Source organism: Drosophila virilis, chromosome 2 (genome assembly GCF_030788295.1).
Source record: "Drosophila virilis strain 15010-1051.87 chromosome 2, Dvir_AGI_RSII-ME, whole genome shotgun sequence".
Classification (NCBI taxonomy): Eukaryota; Metazoa; Arthropoda; class Insecta; order Diptera; family Drosophilidae; genus Drosophila; species Drosophila virilis.
Genome location: NC_091544.1, coordinates 29,750,268 through 29,775,662, shown reverse-complemented (window position 1 = coordinate 29,775,662; position 25,395 = coordinate 29,750,268). Strand labels below are relative to the sequence as shown.

At 38.8% G+C, this 25,395-nt stretch overlaps 1 protein-coding gene across 2 annotated transcripts in view; it reads left to right on the top strand.

Annotated features, from left to right (window-relative positions):
• Positions 1-711: 711 nt before the first annotated feature.
• rn (rotund) overlaps positions 712-25,395 on the top strand; it is a 43,033-nt gene continuing 18,349 nt past the window's right edge. Inside the window, exons 1-7 of one of the 2 annotated variants that reach the window (XM_002056378.4) lie at positions 712-1,302; positions 2,311-3,011; positions 11,361-11,939; positions 18,009-18,110; positions 19,674-19,716; positions 22,357-22,410; positions 22,974-23,260. In XM_002056378.4, the coding sequence (XP_002056414.3) occupies positions 2,484-3,011; positions 11,361-11,939; positions 18,009-18,110; positions 19,674-19,716; positions 22,357-22,410; positions 22,974-23,260 (1,593 nt within the window). In that variant the 5' untranslated portion in view covers positions 712-1,302; positions 2,311-2,483. Of the gene's footprint in view, positions 1,303-2,310; positions 3,012-9,003; positions 10,147-11,360; positions 11,940-18,008; positions 18,111-19,673; positions 19,717-22,356; positions 22,411-22,973; positions 23,261-25,395 lie in introns of those variants that run through there. The other variant, XM_032433672.2, reaches the window with a different exon arrangement.

Sequence of the window (25,395 nt, the reverse complement as noted above, 5' to 3'; positions counted from 1 at the left end):
CTGAGCATTGGGATCTGCCATGAAGAAGATTAATAAAGAATTTGGAATTTATGGATTGCCGAAAAGAAAACCCTACACCATTTTACAAATTTGACAAAACAAAAATAAATAATGAATGACACGCCTACTTGAGCAGTTAATTATAGTTCGGTTTGGCTTGAACTTTCCATTTTTGTTGGAAAACGCCTACGCCTACTGGCAAAGCCCAACAATAGCAGCAGCAGCAGTGGCAGCATGGTCATTCATGCTCAAAGAGCAAAAGCACTCAAGCAAAAAGCACACAATCAAATCAAAGCTGCTCAAGAGCGCAGCTGAGCAAAAACCACAAACAATTTTTTTCAATACAGCAGCTGCTGTTGCTGCTGCTGTTGTAGCAGAGAGCGTGAGAGAGTGAGAGAGTGAGCGCGCGGTTTTTGCTGTCGTTTTTGTTGTTATTTGCTTTGCTTGCGCGCGCCAAAAAGGAGTAAAAAGATGCGCATGCGCCGCCGTCGCTGCTTCCCCCCAATTCACTCTGCCGAAAAAGCTGCATCATCAGAGCGAGAGCGCACAGCGCCCGAAGAGAGAGCCCTCGTGTATATGTGCTTTCGTGTTTGTGTGTGTGTGTGTGCGTGTGTGTGTGAGTGGGGCCACTGCTGCCGTCGACGTCGTCGCAGTGGCTGCGATTTGGCGGCGAAGGCATTTGAATGTTTTTTTCGTCGCCGCAGTCAGCATTCGAGTTCGGAATTCTTGCGAGCTGGCAGCAATTTTTTTGCCAGCGCCAAGAGACCGGGCCACAGACTATCGAGTAGCCACTGTACCAGGCAGCAGCCCAGTAGACCAGTAGCCACTAGCCACTAGCCAGTATCCAGTTACCAATAATATCCAACAGTCTCGCGCGCGTTTGCCAAGAGTCGAGCGTTTTTTTGTGCTCGCGCGTTACGCCAAGAATTCTGTTGCAGTCGCCAAGTGCAACGCATTTTCGCCATACCGCAGTTGCAGCTGGCTTTGCTCTGCATCCACAATTAACAAGCGCGTTAAAAAGTGCACCAACCATAACAACAACAACAACAACAACAACCAAAAAACAAGAAGCAAGTGCAAGTGCATATTGTGAAACACAACAACAACAAGAAAAAAAAGCTAACCAAATAAAAAAAAAAAAGTGGAAGAAGTGCAGTCAAAACGAATGTAATGAATCGTTTGTGAATGAATCGCCGGTCAAAAGTGAATGAATATTGTGACGCCATTTTGAGTACACTCAGAATAACAAAAGTGCTAATTGTCAAGCATTTCAATTGTGGACTGCTTCAAAGTGAAAGTCAAGTAAATAAAAATACCTGTTTACGAATAATAAATGCTAAAGTCAAGTATATTTTTGTGGGATATCGGGATTATTTAGAGTATTTAGAATATTTCTGGATAGGGTCTGAGAGAATTAGAGTAATCAGAATTCGAGTATTCGAAATAGATATAGACTGGGCTATAAATGAAATAGAGGACTTAAGACGTGGGTATTTCAAATAGATTTGACTGGGCTACAAATTAAATAGAGTAAATAAAATGTGAGTATTTGAATGGATTCGACTAGGGTCTACATGAAATAGAGTATCCAGAACGTTAGAGCGATGTATTTCAAGTATTCATTATCCTGTAAATTTGTGTTTTAAACTACTCGTTAATCATTTATAAAGGAATTAAAAATAAATGCTAAAGTAATGTAACGTTAGCTTGTGGTTAAATAATGTTAACAAAATAACACAACTTTTTAATTTCTATTCAATATATTATTATTTCTTTTTTTTTGTTTTTTAATCAGATTTATCGAATATATGTAAAATCTTTCTATGGAATTATTTCTAAGAATTCGGTAAAATTAATTTCAAACAAGCCAATTGCTTGTAGCTAAGGCTTTATTTAAGTTTGGCTAAATCAGTTTTCAATGAATCAGTCATATGGAATCCTGTCTATAGACGGAATATCTGCTAACTTTGCTGAACATTTTTTCAAAGTTAGCAGACCAATTATATAAGTCTGTTCCATAGAAATAGAAAGAATTGGATGCCATCAATAGAATATAGCCTTTATTTATTGAGCATATCTTATATAAACTCGCTTAAAGAGCTGAGGAATATATAGAATTTGGAGTTAGAGATTATAAAGATGTACTAAAGGAACTTTAGACAAAGTATGAAAATTAAAATACATCAGCTGTTATCTGCATGCGAAAGCTAAGCCTAAAACGAAAGCGACTACATAACCTAAAGCAAAAGGGAACTACAAATATTATTTCTATCATATTTAAATATATCCAATTTTCATCTAAATATAAAGTCTATAGTTGTCCCATCCTGCAATAAAAAAAATCAAATGGTTTACCAAAAGCAAAAAGCAATACAAAAGTGCTTGAAAAGACGAAACAGTGGCAAATAAATGAAATATTGCTAATACTAAAAGTGCAAAGTGCAAAACGCAGTGTTGAACAACGCCGCAGTTGATCTGTTTAAATGATTATGCATGGTACCTGGTACAAAGGACCACAGCTGTCGCATCATCCACACACCGACTACCATCAGTTCCGATCGTATCCCTCGTTCGTTGTGACACCCTATCACGAGGGACATGCGGCCACGCCCTGCCCGCCCACGCCCTGTACACCCTGCAACAGCAGCACCAGCACCAGCAGCAGCAGCAATCATGCCGCAACTGGACTTGGACTCGGTCTTGGACTTGGCCAAAACGCAGCTGAGGCAACGCCAATAATTGTCGAGGGCACATTCGCTGCGGCCGCCGCTGCTGCAGCCGCTGCAGCTGCCGCCGTCGGTTGCATAAATCCAGTTACCGGAACGGTAACGAGAACGGGAACGGGAACGAGAACAGTGACTGCAACGGGAACTGCATCTGGCAACACGCTGCTGAGTCCGGCCATTAAAATCGAGCAGGTTTTTGGCGAGGCATCTGCCAACTCATCGCTGGGCGCCGTTGTCGAGGATTATGCCCTGAACCTGGACTGTCCAGTGGAGCATCAGTTTCGGGTGAGTTGCAATTAAGTACAGTAGCACTTGCCACTTGCCACTTACCACTTGCCACTCGCCATCGTCAAGGGGGCGTGCTCCAAATCAATTTTCATGAAATCATCCAATAACACTTAAAAGCCACAAAAAAAGGGGGAGACAAAAAAGCGATAGGCAAAAAATGACAGCGAGTAAAAAACATGACAACAAACACGCCCCCAAATTCACACACGCAGTAAGAGAGAGAGCGAGAGAGACAGAGAAAGAGAGCGAGAGAAAGGCAGCAACGCATGCTCTTTGTTTTATTTAAAGAGCGCGGCCACATTTGAGCTTGTTTTTGTGCTCTTGAGCGCAAAGCCTAAAAGCTTGCGCTGGCTTTTTGTGCACGCAGGACATTTTTTGCTGCGTTGGTTCGTGCACAGGATATGCTATAATTAGTCAGTGAAAGTGTTGCGCTTTAAAGCTTTCAACGAAAAGCTCTTCAATTGAATTTACTTAAGCTACGCTCAGCATGTTAAGAAAGTATGCAACAGTTGGGTCTGAATATAGACATCAAAATGTCCTTTATGGCAAAAGACAAAAACAACTTGTGGAGCCTTGTTGAGGCTTTGACTTGGCCGCAGCAAGTTAAATAGAGGCAGGTCAGGGTAAAAAGCACTTGCATTTTATAGAGACACGAGTGAAGCTGTAGATTCGTATGGAATCTAATAAAACAGCTAAAACCAGCTCCAAGGGACTTAAACTAAGAATGTAACTCGAGACATATTGTCTACAGCTCAATAAACTGGGACAGGTCAGGGTGAAAAAGCACTTCAACTTAAGGGAGATACGAGTGAAGCTGTAGACTCTTATGAATTTGAGAAAAATGTTAAATAATTAAAAAAGAGTAATTGAAAACAGATCTAAACAACTTAAACCTATAATATAACCCTAAGAAATATTATATTAAGAGGCTGCCTTTTAAAACTTAATTTTTTTTTAAATATAAATTCATTTTCGACTTTAACTCACTCGGAATCTTGTTCTTCTAATTTTATTCCATTAAAATTACATTTAAGGAAAATGACAAAATACGAAGGGATTTGCCTCATAAAGAAACCAAAATGAATTTGAGATAGCTTTTCTGAGGAATATAGTTGACATCTAATATCTTTCGGGCAATATTTATGAATTTGTTCTCTAAGAAATTTAGTGAAGATATAATTTGTTCTTATGTTGTATTTACTTTCATGTGCTTAGCTTATAGATTAGTTTTCCCTAGAATTTCTGTAAAATAATGTAAAAGTAGACATTCGTGAATATCTCTTAGTATTAATAATATTATTAATTATATATGTTTTAATCAAGAATTTCTATAGTATAACATTGAAAGAGATATTCGTAAATATTATCCCTTGGCTCGAAATTATATATTTTATAGACTAAGGCGTTTATAAAGCTTGTTTTTTGCCACATTTATGTTGCTCACTTCTTACCCTGAACCATTTCCTGTACGCCTGACCTTTAATTTCAATTATCCGTCAACGTTATTCTCCGACGACTCTCGCATCCGCTGAACGCCGGACGCAGCTCACCTCAAAGGCGACGCTTAGGTTTATCTTCGGCGAGTAGTGGCAGGAGCATATCCTTTGCTGTTATCAGCGAATGCAGAAGAAAAACCATATTACTTGGATATGTTGCTGTGCGTGTGTGTGTGTGGGGGCTTAGGTGTGTGTGTGCGTGTGTGCTGTAAAGGGAATATTCGCGTTGCAAGCAGCAAGCGAAGTCCTAGCACATAAAAAAGCAACGCACATAAAAACATATGCTTCAGGTCCTGGTTCAGGATACTTGTTTTCTGTTTCCCTTATTTTATTTTTTGTATTTTTCTGTGCGCATTGCATTTACGACGTTACCGTCGCCTTTGACGTCGACGTCGACGCGAGCAGCGCTGCCAAAGCCTTGCAGTTGCGGGCTAAAAGTTTTCTTGTTTCGTTTGTTAAGTTGTTTCAAAGGCGCTTAACAAAAAGGAAAAACAGTAAAGAAAAGCCAGCTTAGGACGCAGTGGGAGGGTAACTACGTAGCTTGATACTGTAATAGCTACAAAGTAAGCATGGCAGAAACAATATAGCTTTATTGAGCAATTATTTCGGATAATAAAATAAAATAAAACATGTAAAAGTTTAAAAAAAAAATAAGAAATAAGTTGAGAGTTCGAAAAAAAACACAAGCAAATGCGCTTTAAAAGTGAAGAAATGAATTTGGGAAATAAATATAGAAAAAATACAAAAGTCCTCGAAATGTGCAAGCAGCAGAAATAACAACCAGCAAGAATAGGAAAAAAAAACAACAAACATATAATAAACAAAATGAAGGCAAAGAAATTGGCGCTCATGAAATGTTAACGGCCAAGCGCTGACGCTTGACGTCGACGCCGGCGTCGCTGCTGGCAGCGCAGCGCGCTTGAATGTTGAATGTTTTTATCCTTTCTTCAATGTGTTGTCGCCGCGCTGCTTCTGCTGCCAGCACTATATATATATACATATATATATATATATATATATATATATATGAATGCGTATGTGTGTGTGTGTGTCAGGACATCACACGGTTTTCGCTTTTCTTTTACAACTTTTTGTTATTATTTCGTTTTTTGCTACTCGCCGCTGCCTTTTGAAATGTATTTTCTTTTAGTCGCTGCTATTTTTTGCTTCATGTGGAGGCAGCTAAAAAAAATACAATTTCACTTGAATTTTTTTATGCTAGTGCCGCTTGTGTGTGTGTCTGTGTCAGTGTATGTGTGTGTTTGTGTGTGTACTGGCCCTCGACCTAGCTGCTGCTACTTCTTGAGTTTCCTCTTCGCGCGCGCCATTTTTGCTGCTGCTTCTGCTACTTACAACAAACATGGCTGTTGCTGCTCCTGCTGCTGTTGCTGCTCATGCTGCTGCTGCTGCTAGCATAAGTCGCCGCTTTTATCCTGCTGCTTCCGGCGCAGCCGACGTCAGCTGCGACGTTCACGATTGTTGCATGTGTCCGTGGCCTTTGGCGCGCTGCAACTGTCGTTGTCTTCAGTTCGCTTGCGTTTGGCCAAATCTATTGGTCGTCGGCGCGACGTGCCGCGTACGCGTCGCGTGTTTTCCAACTGACCCGCATGCTAGGTGCGGGCGCCACAACACCAACAAACAGACACAAGCACATACACCCCAATTATAAGGACCATCAACAGCTACAAGTGCTACACGCTGCAACTGCAACAACAGCAACAACAACTTGACTCGACTCACCTGACGAGCCGTGGGAAATTCCAACTTAGGACCAGCTGAACAGGGTGGAGTCAAGCTTTTAGTTGCATCCTATCTTTCTATATATCGTTTCAAGAATTTTCCGCTACTTAGATCCTAGTTTCGTAGTTTTAGTGGCTGACCTCTGAAGCACTATTTGATGACTGCTCAACACTCTTTTTTCTAACAATATATCTGTGTTAAAAGCAGAATCTAAGACCGTCTATTCACATTCGAATTCCCCATGTTTCGTGTTATGTAATCTGGTTTCTTCTACCTAAAATAACTGCAAGTGCAACACTAACTGCAGTGTTGTCTAATCTAGTTAGCTTTAACATTACAACCTTACAGAGCACCAGTTTGAAAAACAAATTTTTATTATGGCAAACAGTACTGTATAACTTTTCGAAAGAAGTGATATACACACATTTTTAGACTTGAGCCATTTTCAAATATGGCTTATAATCAGAAACGGAGCTTAAGGCTTTTATTAAGTTGTGTTGCATTATTTATTTTGCAATATATGGCACATCAGACTTTAAGATCTTGATTAAGCTGTTCTAAAATCCATATTATTAGGGTACAGTTTTAAATATATAGCCTTAAAAATTAAACTTTTCAAAAAAACTTAAAAAATTGGAAAAGCTTTTAAATAAAAAACTAAGTCAGTTCTTTTAAAATTTTGTTATTTAATTGTGTTATTTTATTTATTTTGTTGACGCTTTGATTCGTTCGCATATTTTAGATAAGATAAACACCCCTGATACATTAATTGGCAGCAAAAACACAATTTGCACATAATTCTGTAAGACAAATGCGATTTAGACTTGGAATAGGCGTTATACCATATTCTTGAGTATTTTAATCGTTATATTCTGGGATTGTTTCTATTCTGAGACTTCTAAGAACCATACATTTGTTTATCCACTTGCATAAAGCTGTCTCGTTTGAAGCTTAAGCATTTTTTATTTGATTTGTTTGGAGGTCGCATACATAGAGTATACAAGGATGTTAAACAGCAGCGCGTCTTCAGTTGCAATAACTATAGTACTTAGAACTTTTTAAAAAACACACACACACACACGCACATAGGATGCAATAGCAGCAAGAAAAACATAATAAAATCACAAAGATGAGCAAACCGTATAAAAGAAAATCAATCTGCCGTGCCGTGCAGCCCAGGCACCGAAACCCTTACACCAAATGCACAAAGTTACTAGACCAGCGCCTCCCCCACCCCCAGCTCGTAACATAAACCAAGCACCCCTTCCCCGACTCTCTGCGCCCCATTGCCAGGACATCCCACGGCCTGCAGGACATCGCGCAAATTCAGCTATATTTTTTTCATATACGCTACGTTTTCTTACAAGAAAATGCTGCAGTGCGCTGCGAATGTATGTCTTTATAACGGCAGCGTGCATAAAAAAGGAGCAAGGAGCAAAAATTATAAAATAAGAAAAAATAAAAATAAAAAGCAAAAAAAAAAAAGAAATAAAAAGAAATGCACACACACACAAAACAACAAAACCTCGAGCTGACTCTGAGATTGCTCTCCCATTGCAGGGACGCCGGCAGCAGAGCAAGGAAAAAAAAGAAAACATTCACAACATACAAAACAGTTTTTACACACACACACACTCAGCACGTATGTATGTGTGTGTGTGTGTGTGTGTGTGTGTATGGGTTTGTGTATATTTCTTTGTATACATATTTGACTGCTTCGCGCGCGCTCGCAATTTCTTTTGCGGCAGCTTCAGCTTCAGCTGCTGCACTTTGAGTTTCTGTTGTTCAGTTGTTGCAAGCTATCCCACGCTCGCTGACTGCATGACAGAGACGGACGGGACTGAGACAAGGACTCGACATAAAATCCCACGCACACACATACATACACACACACTCACACAAATACTACTTGACAAGCCGCAACGTTTAGCAGCAGCTGCAACGAGGCTTATGCGTAATATGCATACGACTAACGCCTCAATTTCCAGCATAGTGTGAACAAGAGACCGCGCATTCGATTTGTCTAAGATCGGACATGTGATATATATCAGACATATATATGTGTGTGCACGTCGCGTATACGACATGTATCCGGAAATAAATCAAAGCGTGTGCTAAATGCGCGCATCGTGTGTTTTGGCTTAGACAACGCAATCTATGCCGCAACAAAAGTTCCTAAAGAAAGTGCAAAACAATTAAATAATCATGTAAAAAGTTTAAACCAAAGAACAAGTGTAAAATTTGCAACAAAAAGTTCCTAAAACGCACAAAGTGCAAAATATTTCAACAAAATTAATGGGATTTTAATATATATAAATAAGTATTAATTATAATTATAAATATAAAACATAAAAAAATATATATGAAGCTGCAAAATAAAACCAAGTATTAATAATAAGCGTAAATATAATTATAAAAAAAATAAAAGTATGGATATTTAAAAACATTTCATTCGTAAAATGCATTATTTTTTATTCATTATTTTTCACTTATGAGAAATTATATTATTATACATGTTTAGGTTTATTTTAATATTTTTTATATTACTATTACTATTTTGTTTTAGGCATTTATTATAAGTAAGTCAAACTTTGTTTTCAGGAATTAAATTTTAATTATGTTATTGCTATATATTCAAATATTTATTTAATGATATAATATTTAAAAATGTGTGGTTTTGTGTTAAGAGTTTATTTAGAAATACGTTTTCTATAGTTTATTAGATCAAATTCTATAAGCTTCATTTAGCCAATAAAATAGTAGGGCTCTTAGCCCTTTGATACTTTTAAGCTCTTCAATGAAACCGACAACCAACAAGCCAATCTAAAATACGTACACTCCAAACTGCGACAATCTAAATGAAATCATAGGAAAAAAGCGTTCACCACACATCACACGCAACCTGCCACAAAATGTGGCAGCAAATGGAAATGCAACAACAACAAATCAACTAAAGCAACAAATAAATCATACACAATTTCTCAACCGAATGTAAACTAAACAAAGAGCCCCGCTAAAATGCCAAATAAAAGCGAAATAAAATAGAAAAACTAAAACAAAAAACAAAAACTTTTTCAAGGTCATTTGTCGTGAGGTTTTTTTGATTTTTTATTTGAACAAAACTGCATCTAAAAATACAAAATAGTGTTAGGGTAAAAAATGCGACGCGTCGCAGCTACAAATAAAGCATATCAAATGCTTACAAAACTCTTTCGTGCGGCCCCTCGTATAAAATAAAAGTTTAGCCAAAGAAATAATAAAAAAAAAACATTGCCAGCAAAAACTTGTGTTTATTTTTTGTTTTTTTTTTGCCACTTTTTGTTGTTTTTTGTTGTACGCCTGCGGCTCGGTCACAGTTTTGTTTGCATGTGTAAATCGAACGAGCGGCGCACGAGCTAGACACATTCCCACCAACCATTGCCCCTGCCCTGCGGCGCCGAACGAAAGTGAAATTGTCACAGACTGTGTGAAAAAGTGTTGCCTACATTTGAGCGCCAGTCATGCTGAAGGATCAGCTGCGGCGTCGTCGCGCCCAGGAATTGGGCAGCTACATGGAAGCGCTAAGTGGGGCCACGCCCGCACCAACGCCCTTTCTTATGCCCGCTGAATTCTATACGAGCCTCTTGGCCAGTGCCGTTCTGCAGCAGCAGCAGCAACAACAGTGCGAGGCCAGCCGCTGGTACCCGCAAACACCATCGCCCACGCCCCCGGCGAAGCTTACAGCAACTGGCACGCCCCCGCCAGCCCACCTGTCGAGCAATTTGTTGTTCTCAGCTGTTTGTGTTGCCGCCGTCGAGTCAGCCAAGCGCAGCCAGTTGAAGCCGCAGGATGTGGCAGAAACTAAGGCGCAGCAGCGTGTCCTTGAGAAACTTTCAAATGTGGCGCTGGCAGAGCATGTTAGTATGAAAGTTGTCTGCAAAGTTGGGCAACTATTTAACAAAAGTTTTTATTAATTACGTGTGAATAAATACATAATTGACATACATTCTCTGCTGACGATTTATGTGTGAAAATGTTTTTTTTTTTTATATCAACATTGATTTAAAATTTATAATTTAGGTCAAAGAATCTACAAATAAGAACAATTGAAAAACAAAAGATATTTGGAATTATATTTTTTTGTTTCAAATATTGCTGCGTCTGCTTCACCTTTAGACACATTTGTATACCCTCAACAAATTAAAAATGGGTATAAGGGTATATTGTATTTGTGCAAAATACAAATGTATGTAACAGACAGAAGGAAACATCTCCGACCCCATAAAGTATGTATATCCTTCAGATCGAGATTGTTTCCGATAATCGATAACTTACTCCGTTTCCAAGCAATCGATAAAAATCGATATCGATATCGTGTTTTTTGGGCATTTTTGGTAAATAATAAGAGCTAGTCACCAAACTTGACATATAACTTCTAAAATAGAATATATATATGTATTTGATTTTGGAAGAAGAGGGTTCAGGGTATCCCCTAGTCGGGAGCTCCAGACTAGAACCTCTGACTTGTTTTGAATTATTTTATTGGGATTTTATTGTAATCATCGAAAAATTTTCTTTTTAATTACATTGAGTTAAATATTTTTGATTGGGCTGTTGCTTAAATCTGACTATAGGAATTTCTCATATTTTCTTGCTACTATTGAACGACACTTTCTAAGAAAGAAGCCGCGAAAAGGGTATTAAAATATATTTGTATGCCATAGTTAGCTCTAACTTTTTACAACTTTGCTTTGAGGTGATATAAAACTTAAATTCCATAGATATAAACGCGAACATGCGTTCAGTCCCCTCACAGCCCATCTGAATAGACATAATTGGCTTTAAAATCCAATTAAAATATATATAAAAAAATGCGACCCGTCTCCAACTTGTGTTGAGCCCTTACCTTAAATGAAAAGAAGCGCAAGAAAAATTTAAAATTGGGTTTGTTTGTTTACGCTAATTATGGGTAGCCCAAAAAAAAATAGATTTTTTCTTGGCAGCAACAACAACTACAAGAAAAAATCATCAAAAAATCATTTAATATTTCATGCTCAATGCTTGGGCTAACAAGAAAAATATGAAAAACCCTTTTCAAACAAAACAAAACAACAAATTTTGTACTTTGCAGAAACCCCAACAGAACAACAACAGCATTAACGGCTACGCCTGGTCAACGAGCAACGGGCCGCAAAGCGAAGTCGTCAACAACAACAACAATCAACACAATTCACACCAAACAGGCGCGACCGGACCTGGATCAGGACTATTGCCTAGCTCTGCTCCAGCGACGCCGCCAACGCCGCCCGTGGACGCCAGCCAAGCGACAGCCGCTGGTTCCGCAATTAATTTGAATCAGCCCGCAACCCAGACGCGTACGAACTACGGCAATTCCGTAAAATCACCACCGGAAACAGGCAACGCTCAGCCATCAGCAGCTGCTGCCACCTGCAAAACTCACGACAGCATCAGTAGCAACAACAACTGCAACAACAACAACAACAACAACGCAACTGCTGCCGCTGTGGCCGCTGCCGCCGCTGCTGCCGCCGCTGTCAACATGCCGATCGGCGGCGTGCAGGGACAGAATCCCACCCAGGGCCTGGTCCATTGGATGAGCGCCGTGATGGCCGAGCACATGACCGGACAGACGCATCACGATCCCGGCGCTGCCGTTGGCATGCACTACATGTGGAATGGGAATGTCGATGTGAGTATCCGAATCCCAATTGCCCTCCTGCCTAGTCTTACTGGGCATGGCGTTTGAGCACTGTTTGTCAGCTGCAGCAAAAAAAAACCTATATATTTTTAAAGTTTTCACAGGCTTTTTTTTTACTTTTTGGCTTTCGCGAACTTTGCCCAAAGTTGGCCACTCGATTCTGCATTTGGCAGCTGATGTGGGCGCTGACTGGTGCCTACGAAAGACGCTCGACTATAGCGGTGTTAAATGTGGGCGGCTTGGAGGAGTTTGAAAGTGGCCAAAAGGAAGTGCTCATAATTAATATGACCTGGAACTTGTCGCGCTAAGTGAATTAAATGAGCGCAGCTTTAAAAGAAAGAGCAGAGCAGCTAGCAATGGGATAGTTGGGTTGTTATTACAGAGTGTGTTCATTGACAAGTTAAAAAAGAATACCCTTAGGAGGCAAGAAAATTCGATTTAATTTAAATTTTCGTTACGCCAATTATCGGGTTAAAAATATGTCAGCTGATGGTAGTTAACTTAGGGGCTTGTTTTCCAGAACAATTCAATATATGTCAACTTTCAAAACGTTTCATGTTTCATCAGCTCAGGCAAAGACCAGTTATCCTAGCGACCCGGTCATTTAGGCGACTGCGCAACCAGGATCCGGTTACAATTCGAACAGCCTTTGGCTTAGGTTAATTTGTCTCAGCTAAAGCTAGTCTTATTTCAAAGCTTACTTGCAAGTTTATAATATTGTTCAATATAAAAATAAGCATGACTGCTTAGCTAAAATAACTACAGTTTGAATCATCTACGGCTTGAGTCAATGCCCTGCCTTTAAGTTCGATTCCGTAAACCTCGTTTTACAGCACTGGTTCCACGAAACTACTTTAAACAGGAAATGCTTTCATGCACTTAAAACTTAAGCTTAATTGAGAGTACAACAAGGAAGATATTGCAGTTGATTTTATACAAACTCATTGATCCAACATTTCGTTCAAGTATTGCAAGTCGCCTTATCAATTAGCAGTGTTGCAAGACGAAGGCCTGCGCAAAGATCTACTACAAATGCAAGTACCTTTCCAGGGCAGCGTACAGCAGCGCGCAGCTTCAGGTCAGCTCATTACCGCGTCTCCCCCAAACCCTCTATTGGCAACACCTCAGCTGGCCTCCATCCCCCATCGAGCCCCCGTCATACCCACTAAGCTCGTTTGGGCAGTCGCTGCCAAGCCTCTGCACTTTCACTCGACAAACTTCGGCCGGCAACTGACCAAACCCAAACCGTTGCTGTCTGTTGCCACACGAACGAGCGGGAGAGGTAGAGCCTGTCGCAGTTCCCCTTCCCATGGCCAGTTCCAGTCCTAAGTTCAGCTAACCAAGTGCGCTGTCCCCTGCTCTGCTAGGCAAGCAGACGCGACGTTAAAAAAAAGCGTGTCCTTTGAGCACCATCCTCCAGTTTTTGCTGTCCCTTTTTTCCCCGCAACACACAACTTTTTCTCGTACCTTTCCTGCTGCTCCTTTCATGAATATCCTTGCTCTTGACTGCGTTTGGCTTCGCGTGCCACGCAGTAAAAAAAGTTCCTCGAGTTTTTTTTCTTTTTTCTTTTTTGTTGCATTTTTCGCGTGTTTCCTTTTTTTTTTTCGTTTTTCAAGATGTAAACAAGTTTTTCTTTACGCGACGCGCTAAACTTTGCTTGTGTTTTTTTTTTTCGTAGCCTTCTTGTTTTGATTTTCATTTCTTTTTTTTTTTTTTGGCCTGCACTGAGTCGAGTTCTTTGCATTGGCTCGCTTTTCACTTTTTCGTGCGTTGAAATTATTGTTTTGAATGGAGATTGATTGTCTCCAAGGACAACGACGGGTCGAGCGTGTCTGCAGCTGGAAAAGGTCTCCCCCGCGTCCCGTGCACATCCCACAATGGAAATCATTTGTTATCGAGTGCTTTGCCCCTGTAAAGAAAGCAATTTAGAACTCGTGCGACGACCCTGTCGAATGATTTTTAAAGGATATCCGCAGTTAATTAATTTTTTAAACTTCAACCATGAACAAGCGGAGCTTAAAATCAACAATCAACGAGGCAAAATCTTGGACTTGATGTTGTCACTTGCATTAGTTAAATTAGTTAGCTGTTGACTGAACGGCACATAGCAACAACGAGAGTGAGAAAGAGAGAGAGATGAAGAGAAAAACAGACGCAAGAGAGAGGAGGGTGAGTGTGAAAGAGGGGCAATGCAGAGTTTACTAATTAATTTTGAATGGAATTGCACTTAATTTTCTCAGAGCTAAGTTGACAAGTAACCCAACTTGAAATTGATTTCGTCTTGAAACAAACGAAGAAATGAAAATGTGCTTCATTTAAATATATATATATTATAATTAATATATATTGTGTTTAACTATTAAGAGTTTTATTGAACGTACGAAGAATGTAGGGTAGAATTCTTTTAGTATATAGAAAAGAATAGTAAATATAGTATAGTAATCATAAAGTAGAGATAGTAAATAAGAAGTGCACTTTATATACGTACTCTTACTGGCACGGATATATTTCTCTTCATTAAAAACTCTTCAGTTTTGTAACACGCTGCTGTATCCAGTATTTTTTAAGGGTTACTATAGGTCGAATTAGCTGCTAGTCAGCGGTAAATTTTCTTATCAATTTACTCATCACAAGCTTGACAGTGTTGAGATATGGGGGAGAGTCACTTTTAGAGGAGAGTTGATTGAAGACGAAAGCGGGGGATTGTGAAACTAAGAAAGATGCATGCATTTGTTAAAATAAAAAGACTATTAGCCTTTTTATGCATGTATTGCGTGCCAATCAATTTTAAAGATATTATCTTCATCGTTTTTGAATATTAACATTAAAATATTATGGGGAGTACACAGCAAAAATATATACCTTATTTATAAAGGTAATAAATTGGAATAGATAAAATATTTAGCTCAATAGTATTTTATTAAAATAAAAAAATTGAGAATAAAGGTTGCGGCTTAATATATTTAAAAGGCTATCAAGTGTCCTTATTCCTAAGTAGAGCTGCAATAATAATATATTGAGCCTGTGTTATCCATAAGATACCCAGTAAAATTTGTAGATAAACTTAATATAATAAACAGCTATCCTCCAGCTTAAATACACCAACAGAAAATTCCGCAAACAATTGTTGATCACCTTTCATGCCCTTACATATATAATAAATGTAGATGCTTGACTTTAAGCAATGTAAAACATTTGGTAAATTCCTAGCTGATTCACTTTAAGATTCCAATTAAAAAGCCATTGAGGCTTGTTGTTCCAATGTGCAGCCAACAGTGGCAGGCGTCCAAAGGAAAGACCCTAAACCACAGCACGCCTCACAACAAAGCATTGCAATTAATACTTATATACTTCAATTAGAAAAAAGTCAACGTGACGCTAAAGTGAAAAGCGAAGGAGAGAAATAAAAATAAAAAATACTAAAGTAGAAAAGAGCAGGAAAAGTGAAAATTGAAAGGGCAAGCGGGGCAAACGCGCAACATGGTTTGAGGCTAAAACTGGACTGAAACTGACTAATGGGGCCAGTTGTCAGGGCTGATACAATACGAATTCGAAACGCCAATGGCCGGTGGGTGTGCCCCACTCCTACGCTGTTTGGGCGGAGGGAGGGCGCCGAAAAAAAGAACCGCGAAAACCGCGAAAACCGCTGGCAACTTCAATTTTTAAAGTAATTGCAATAAAGTTGAACAAATTTGTGCACAGCAACAATAGCTACGAAATTCTAACCTCAGGCGACAGTAAAGGGGTGTTGTATGGGGAAGGCTATGGTGGTTTTTGGGGGGGTGGGGTGGAATAGTAAAACATTTGAGCATTGAACAATACAGAAAATGTTTTTTTCCTAGCCGACGCTGAATGCGAAAAAAATCAATAGAACCAGACAGCAGCGGCATGAATAAAAAGATGACGGCAAAAGAAGAAGTTAAATAGAACCAAAATGCAAAAAAAAAAAAATCCAAAAAAAATTTTAAAAATTTCCCAAAAACATAAAAAAAGGCTACAGTAAACAAAATGTTGAAGCTGGAGTCTGGAATGGCCAAAAAGGTTTGCTACAATGTGCAAAACGCGTTTCGTACGGGGTTTGGGGCTCCGGTTGTCGGAGCTGCAATTGCGAAAAAATTCACGTTTTCCGCCTAATTTTTTTGCAATTTCTTTTTTGTTTTTTTCCTGTTCTTTTTTTTATTTTACTAGACAGCGTACTGGACATAGAAACTGCACCACCCAGCGGTCAAAATGCTGCCAGAGAGTGAGCCGACGCTGCGGTCGGCGTCGCTGCCGCTGCGAAGGGGTTAAAAAAAATGTTGTTTTGATTTTTTTCCACTAGCAAAAAAAAAGTAATGAAGACCTTTTCCCTGCTCTTCCAAATGTTTTGGCGCTGGTCAGCGGAAGAGAGAGAGAGAGAGAGAGCGAGAGAGAGAGAGAGAAAAGAGACGATAGCCCGCGGTGGTTAGAGCGAGACAGCAATGGCGCGCGATGCTGCTGCGCTGTACCAATATTACAAATTTTTTTTGCCACTTTTCCTTGGGAATTTTTTTGAAATTTCGTTTTGTTCCATTTTGCTGCGTGATGCTGCTGCTGCAGAACGCAGCGTCGGGGGCTGGCCGGAAGCTGGCGTGGGTCATGCGACGCCTTCATCTACAGCTTGCTGCTGTTGTTGTTGTTGTTGTTGCTGTTGTTGTTGCTGTCGCTGGCTGGCGTGTTGGTTAGAGAGCACTTCCGTTCATGTGCTGGGCGCTGAAGCTCGCTCTGGTTCTGGTCATCTTCATCAGCAGCTGCCAACGCAGCATTGCACGTTCGTGTTTGAGAGTGTGCGTGTGTGTGTGTGTGTGTGTGTGTGTTAGTGTGTGTGTAGCTGTGTTTGCATTTTTTGTAGATATTTCTTCTACTTTTTCGTTTGTCCACCTACTAACTAGTCGTTGCTGCACACACACGCACACACACATTCCCAGCCCACAACTCGCTTTCCAACACTACTGCAGAGTTTGGGTGCTGTACAACCAACAAAAACTAGCGTTACGTGGCTTAAACACACACACACACACACACACCCACAAGCACACACGCTGCTGCGTTTTCACACGCCGTTGCAACTCCCCTTGCGCTAGGCAACACTTTTTTCCTCCACATTTTTCTTCACCCTTTTTGTTGGCAGCAGCAAACGCCGCCACATTTTTGCCGCTCGCCAACGCCGACGCTTTGACACCTTCGATTGTGTGTAACGCGGTTTTCTATTTCAATTGACACCCCCCAATATTTATATATATAAATAACTACACATACCTATATATAACTTCTTTTTTTTTGCTATTGTCACTTCAATTTTATTTGCCAGCGGTTTCAAATTGTGACAAGTCCAAAGATATGTTTATTTCTATAAATTTTAGTTTTTTCTATATATATTTATTATTTTAAAAACTCATATTACCTCTAGATAAATGGGTAGATATTGTTCAAGTGAGTCTAAAAAAAATATGGAATTTTAATTGATTTCAGTTCAAGTGAAATTTTTGTTGAATATTTTATTCATGGAATTCTTGAACTACTTTCAGTTGTGTAAAATTATTCAATTTTAATACAAATATAAAAATGCTTTTAAATATATAGAGTTTCAAAGAATGGTATAGTCAAGAATTAAACTAGAAAGTGAATTTGAGTAGAAAAAAAAGAATAATAAATCTGTCTGAAAATATATAAAAATGTGAGCATTTTTCTTTTATCTCTATTAGTAAGCCCTGTTTAGGCTCTACTTCACTTTATACCGAATTGTTATTGAAATACAATAATAGCAAAGAGAAAAGCATAATTATCTTACTTTAAAATAAATTAAAATTAAATATACAAATTAAATATTACAAACAAGTAAAATATATTTAAAAAGCCTTTAAAATTAAATATATATTTCAAATTGATATTCCATTGATTTTTTCCTTCTAAGGCATTTACTTTAGAGGGCAATTATTCTGGCAGAACTTTTGCTAGTCTTTAATCTAATTTATAATAAACTAATTGCTCATCTTTTTGTTCTTATTCTATTTTAAATTTTATGACTACATTTCATGCAGCATGCCAAGGATATTAGCGATTACAATCTTTGGCCACCGACGCCGCGCAGCCATCAGCATGCCAGCGAGCATCATCCGATGTCCCTGAAACAGGAATACGAGGTAAGTGGTGCAAGTGGTTTAAGTGGCATAAGCAAGTGCCGTTAAATGTCCATAGATTGTTGGCATTGCTGTATGCCACATGCATAAAAACGATACCAACAGCAGCAGCAACAACAACGACAACAACAGACAAAGTCAAAAAAATAAAATTTTCTAAAATTCGCGCGACTCGTCGTTTGCTTCCGGATTTGTTGTTTTTATTTAGACCCCACCATATCAGCCAGGTTAAGGTTCGTTGCTGTGTGCAATATTGTATACAAATAACTGTATTTGCTTGTTGTTGTAGTTGTTGGTCTGGATTTTCTTGTTGCATTTTTCTGGCAGTTTGTTTTGGTTTTTTACCTTTTGCCTTGTTTGGCTGTTTTTTTTTTCTAAACATATCGAATATGTTTAGGCAAAAGCAGACGCGGCTTTTATTTAGAGAGAATTTTTTTGTGATGGTGTTTTGGAATACATTTCATTTTATTTGCCCTGTCGTAGGTCATGTCTGGCACAGAGGCGGTGAGCGAGAGAAAGAGAAAAAGAGGGAAGGAGAGAGGGCAAACGAGTGAGAGTGAGAGCTAGTCTCGAGGCCTTTAACCCATATTCACAATTTACATGCAATCGAGAGCAGAAGCCGCAGCTAAATTTTTCATGTTATTCCGCCTTTTCCTTTTCTATTTTTATGTGATTTTTGTTTACTTTTTTTCGCGTTAGTTTTATTTATATTTTCTCGTTTTGATTTTGTTTTGTTTTCAACGCGAATTTTTGTCACGCATTCAATTTGAATTTTGTGGCGATTGTCAGATATTTGTCTGGGTCTTTGTTGGCCATAAATCGTTTTGACAACCACATTGAAAACGTTTGCCCAACAATATTTTGGCTTAGATACTCATGTTTTTGTATTTTGTATGGCATTCATTTCATTTGATGTTGCTTTCGATTGTTGACCTTTTTAATTCGTTAATATTTCAATTTTGGCCTTTTATGCGCAATCATTAGAAATTTATTTTATTATTTTGACCGTTGCATTTGATTGGCTTTCAATGAAACTAGCGGTTATTTAATGATTATTAATTGGTAATTGTTCATTGAATTTATAAAACAACTGCACGCTAAAAAGTCATCTAAATTATAGGTTTTTGAGTGGTTTCCTAAATTGAAGTTGTGCAGTCAAGAATAAAATTAATGTTGTTTATATTATGTTCAATTTAATTTGGAGGAACGTCGATGAGTTTGATGAATAAATAGTTTAACTTTTATTGCAGTGGAATAAATTTAATTGGGATAGCTAATTAAACATTTCTTAAAAATTTCTCAAAGCTCTAATGCGGCTTCCTGTTAAAAAGAAGATTGTTTAATTTAGTGTTTAAGATTCAAGACTACACATAAATACTCTCTATTTAAAGATCTTTACAAATGTCAATATTAGTTGCATTTCAACAACTACTTATTACAACACTCAGGACCTTTTTGTAGAAAGAGGTTGGTTTTCTATTCATATAAAGACGTATTCTTTATAAATGTACTCTGCTTTTAATTCTGCCAACCCTTCAATGCCATCTGATTTCATTTACTTTTCAGGCCAAAATGAATGATCACCACCATCACAATAATCTGCAAAAAGGTGAGTAAAGATAGCAAACCGTATCGAAACCGCCACTACTCTGGCCTAATACAATGACCTGCCCCAAAACTGGAATAGCTGACCCAGGTAACTGAGACTTCCAGTTGCTTAGCTCACTGCTCCGATGCTTAATTAATTGCTCACAAAAACAACAAACGATAATCACGAATCTCGAGCAGATATGTGGTTTCAGGGAGAGCGCGCGCGACTTCAGATTGCAATCTAAAGCGAAAAATGCATACGTTGCATATAAAAGTTAAATTGCAACACGCGTGCGGCATGATGATAGCAAAGACAAAGGCGAGCGGACAATGTGGCCCCATTCAGCAAAGGACAGATACACCCCAGATACTCCCACGAAAAATTGACCTTTAACTGAAAGAACAGCAGCAGCAATAACAAGAACAACAACAACAATTGGCAACAAGATGCTTACAACATGTTTACATAAATTCCTAAAATGCAAACAACATCTTTGTGTACAGCAACAACAACAACAGCAGCAGCAACGGCGGCAACATTGACAGCAACACGCTCCAAAAGGGTTTTCGGTAAACGGGTTCGATATCGGGTTAGTAGCTCCGTTGGCGGCAATGATCTCGACCCGATAATGTCAACGCTAGGCAATTGGCCAATAACATTGTTGTTGCTGTTGCTGCTGTTGATGTTGCTACTGCTGCTGCTGTTGCGATAAGCATCAGCAGCAACATTGCGGGCAACAATGTAGATGTAGATGTATCTATGCGATTCATTGGCTTTTACTTGTATGCCTGTTGGCTTTTACCTGTACAAATTAACAATACGGACGGCTTCAACTATGTTGGCCATGACTCAGAGACTGGACTAAGACTTTGCCTGACTGCAACTAGCATGTCGTAGCTCATATTGCTGCACTGAAAAAAACTAAAATCAAATTGGTTTTTGGTTATAACCAATGATAAGAATGAAAAATATAATAGTATATTACTGCTAATTATAATAACAACAATAATACTAATATTAATAACCATAACAAAAACAATAATAATTATAATAATAATATCATAATAATAATAATAATAATAATAATAATAATAATAATAATAATAATAATAATAATAATAATAATAATAATAATAATAATAATAATAATAATAATAATAATAATAATAATAACAATAATTATAATAATAATAATATTAATAACAATAATTATAATAATAATAATATTAATAATAATATTATATATATATGAATCATAAATTGTGGGAAATTATCAGCCACAACCTTAATAGGGCTCCATATCAATGACTTTTTGAAAAGGGCGTGGAATTTCATGAAAGCAAAATTAAAAATCAAACGGATCTATTTTTCATTTAACATTTTTATAAGCTTAATAAAAGAGCTTAAGTATATAAAAAACAATGTGTATTCAGTCCCAATCATTGGAACATCTAACATATTCATTTTTATATCAAATATGCTAGATATATATCTTTCATGGTAGAAATCAAATATAGCCCACAATTTCTATATGAAAATATGCAAGATATACAATATTTTCCGTAGAGCGGACATAAAAAAAAATGTTTAAAATATGCTTTGAGCCAAATGCAGCCCAGGATTTGGAAAGCCAGGTTCACAAACTGAATCCCAGGGCAGGTAGTTGGTTCGAAATTAAATCTTAATCAAACTGAATAAAATTGTAGATAAAGTATATTATTGTTAAACTCCATTCCACTCCTTCCAAGCAACATTTTAAACGGATTCGATTGGATTTTTGGCAAGGAGTTCATTCAAAATAGTTATAAAACTGTCCTTTTAAAAAGGGTTTTTCAATAAAGTCCTTATTTTAACCTCAGTTTTGATTATATATTTTCACAAAGTTGATAACTCTGATTTTCTTTGAGTGTATCTGTTGGCCTGGCTGTTGCTTGTGCGCGTTCATTCAGTTTGGACAACTTTGCGGAGCTGGCGCCATTCGCCCGCCTGTAATTAACACTAAAAATGTTGAACAACTTGAGTAGCCTTTGCTACCAATTTGGTGGCAACAATTGTCTGCAAATGTTTTATTAGAAATGCTTTTGACATGCCAACGGGGCGCGTCGACTGCCTCAGTTGCCGCAACTGCCTCGGCTGGTCCAACTGTAGCAGTCGGTAATCCTCTCCAGACTGGCCAGACTCAGCATTTTACCTCATCAACAGATTCACACAATTTTTGCACGCAAATGCGCCAGGCACTCAATTATGGATAGATGGATGGGTTAGATGGATAAATGGAACCCAGGCATAAAAAATATTTGAAAAAATATAAAAATTGTGAAACTATTTTCACATAAACTGGAACTCTGCTCGCGCGCGATTTCCCAGTGGCAATCAGAGCGGCCAAGTTTAATTAGAGAAGCCAGCGAGCGTCGCGGTGCAGGAATATGGGCGGGGGGGGCAAGTGGCAAGCTGTTGGCCTGGTGGCAGGTGGCAGGTGGCAGGTAGCAGGCTGGCGGCAACGTGATGTGAGTGAACGTCGGCAACTTCAACAGAGACGCGCGGCATGACTTGTACCCGACTCAATTCGACTCGTTTCGACTGACAGCCGTGGCAACATTAGATGGCGCCACAGCTGACACAATTCAACAGCAACTGAAGCAAACAACTCAATTGCAGGTCACTTTCTGGATGACAACCGTCTGGAGCATCATGCGGCGGTCGCCGGACAAGGTAAGTCCTAAAACCGCAAGTCAAAGTTTTACCTTTTAAGGTCCTGCAACACTTGTCAACAAGTTTTCTAATGCTTTTCATGTTTTTTACTATTGTTAAGGACTTAAAAGAAAAAACTAAGAAACATAAATTGCAACGATGAGAAAGCTTTAAAAAGTCCAGTCTAAATTCAGAAAGATTTTGATGTTATTTAAGTTCAAACTAGAACTAAGGTTGTCTTAACATGCACATATAACTAGATAGAAAGCCTAGGAGATACTCCGTTCCGTGTAGAATTTATTTTAAATATGTATATATCTTACACGTAAAATCATTTTTTTCTTATCTATTTTTAATATGAGAGAAACTGATTTGTATATATAGAGAGAAATGAGTGAGACAACGACAATTTTACTTTAAGTTAAGTTAAATACAATTTATAATGACAAATCAAGAACTTCTTTAATGGGATGAAAATCTCTATATTTTTAAAGCATTCTCCTTAAATTTAAATTTCCATTTCACTCTTAACTGATAGTTTATTTAATTTTCATTAATAATTATCTAATCTATTTTCTCAACAGGCAGCCTGGGACTTGGTAGCGCCGTCAATGGCTCTGGCCCTGGCCCTGGGGGTGGCAACTCTGGCCTTGGCGGTGGCTCGCATCATGGCAACCATGCCTCCGCCGCCGCTGCGGCCGCAGCGCATCATCACAACAATGCAGTGGCAGCTGCATCAGCTGCCGCGCTGCTCGTCGTCCCGCAGCCGATCAATGCCAGCAAAATGGGCGGTCCCGGTGTGGGCGCTGGCGGTGGACATGCCCCCGCCGGCGGCAGTGGACGCAAGTATCAATGCAAAATGTGCCCGCAGGTAAGTGAAGCCCCTTTGCTCCCGCTGATATTTGCATTGTACTTAACTATTAAGTTAAGGCTATAAGGCTTAACAATATTTTGGCCGACGGCCTTGCGTAAATTGGCCGTGCAGCAAAGTGTTGACAACATTTCGGGACAACGATGTGACGGCCTTTGTTTACAATTTTCCAATTGATTTGTTTGCAACAAAGTTTCGAATTTCATTCGACCCGTCTCGGTTCCTTCCCCCTCGCGCCGTGCGCAGTGCTCTGCGCCCTGTGCCCTGTTTCCATATCAAGTGCTTTTTTTATACATTTCATTCAACTTCAGTTTTTGGCGGCCAACGCACTTGGCCAGAAACAGAACTGGACAGAAAGGGCGTTAATGATACTCAAGCTGCGTCCAGCAGATGCTGCAGCTGCTCATAAAATGTCAAATATGCATCGACCAGTATGCTTGTGTGTGTGTGTGTGTGTGGGAGAGTACATGTGTGTGTGTTTCTGAGAGAGTGCCTGTAATCGTCAGCGTGTTAATTGCAGCTAATTGAGCTTATTGTTTTTAACGGTTTTGCTTTTTTCTCATATTGTTGGTTGACCAGTGGCAGGTGGCTTTCATCAGATTTTCGGAGCGTTAAGTTAGTGATATGCGTGGGACATATTACCGGGTGGGCTCTTAAAGAGAGAGTTTCTTGGAAGCTTAAAAGTTGTTTAAGCTGAAAACCTGCAAATGTCGTAACATTCGAATATGCTTACTTTATTTTTATTTTTCATTTATACTTTGCACATGTCAATAAAAAATTAAATTAAATGAGCTCTTCATACAACAGACATTTAGTTGCTTGCCATGCTTGATATTCTAAGACTTTTAATCTGTATTGCATAGTTATCCGTACAGATGCCCATTTTTCTAAAAGGTGACATTAGAGATTATGAAAAACAATTAACTTGAAAGTTTACAAGTAAATAAAAATATATTGTGGAACGATTATATTATGCGCACACTTTCAGGTATGTTGCGCTAACCTACAGAGTTTATAATTTAGTCAGCTTTATTGAGCTTCTTTGTAAGGTTAGCATTTGAATAGCACCAAAATATCAAGTGCGTTAGTAAAACAATAACATAAATATTTTGTATTTAGTAAATAAAATAAGCTTAAGGGGAATTAAAAGAAAAGGGGAAAAAAACGGCAAACATTTAAAAACTATTAAGAATTTATGCAATATGCTGCTCATACGTAAGTGTGTGTATTTTTTTGTTTGTTAAAAAGATCGAACAAATGAAAGTAAATTGAACAACGCCCCGAGAGAAAAGCAAAAAATAATATGTATGTTGGAATAGCAAAAATTGTTGTAATTGTTGTTGGTGCTATGTATATTTTTGGGCAACAGCCGCAGCAAGAACGGCAACGAAAATTTGTTGTCCATTGGACGAATGATATGTCGGCCAGATATGCCACACCCAGAACGCCCACAAATTGTGGTGCGGAGCTAACAGCTTTTGCAGCGTGCGCTGATGAGGGACAGTGTGTGTGCGTTTGCTTGTAGGTGTGTGTGTGTGTGTGTGTGTGTGTGTAGGCGACTGATGATGTTGATGACGCTGCTGAAAAGCCAGCAACAATAGCAACAACAGTAACGGCAACAGCACAGGGGCGAGGAGGTGTTCATTTGTGCGAGGCGAAGTGAAATAGCAGCATGCCTAAAAGTATGCTGTGAACATTTTTTGTAGCAGCCGCTGCGTGCGAGTGAATTCACAGTTCTGCGAGTGTGGGTGTGTACGGGTGTGTGTGTGTGTGTGTCAAATTCATGTTTCTTTTTGTAGCGCACACGCATGCATATAAATTTATGAGTGTGTGCGTGTGTGTGAGCTGCACTACTGAAAATTAGTGCGTTTCTACGCTCAAAAGCGTCTGCTGGTCTGTTGCTACGTTTTTAATTACCCACACTTGGCATTTTTTCAACGGCGCTGCTTTGGCAGTCTCCTTGTTGTCCTTGTTGTTGTTGTTGCTGTTGTTGCCAATGCAGCTAAAGCTTCAATTGGAATTACTTCACTTGGCACTCGCATCTGTGTTGTAGCAGCAGTAGCATCAGCAGTAGCAGCATATACTTTTTTGTCTTCTTTAATGCCTTTGACTGGCCACATCTACGTATCCATATA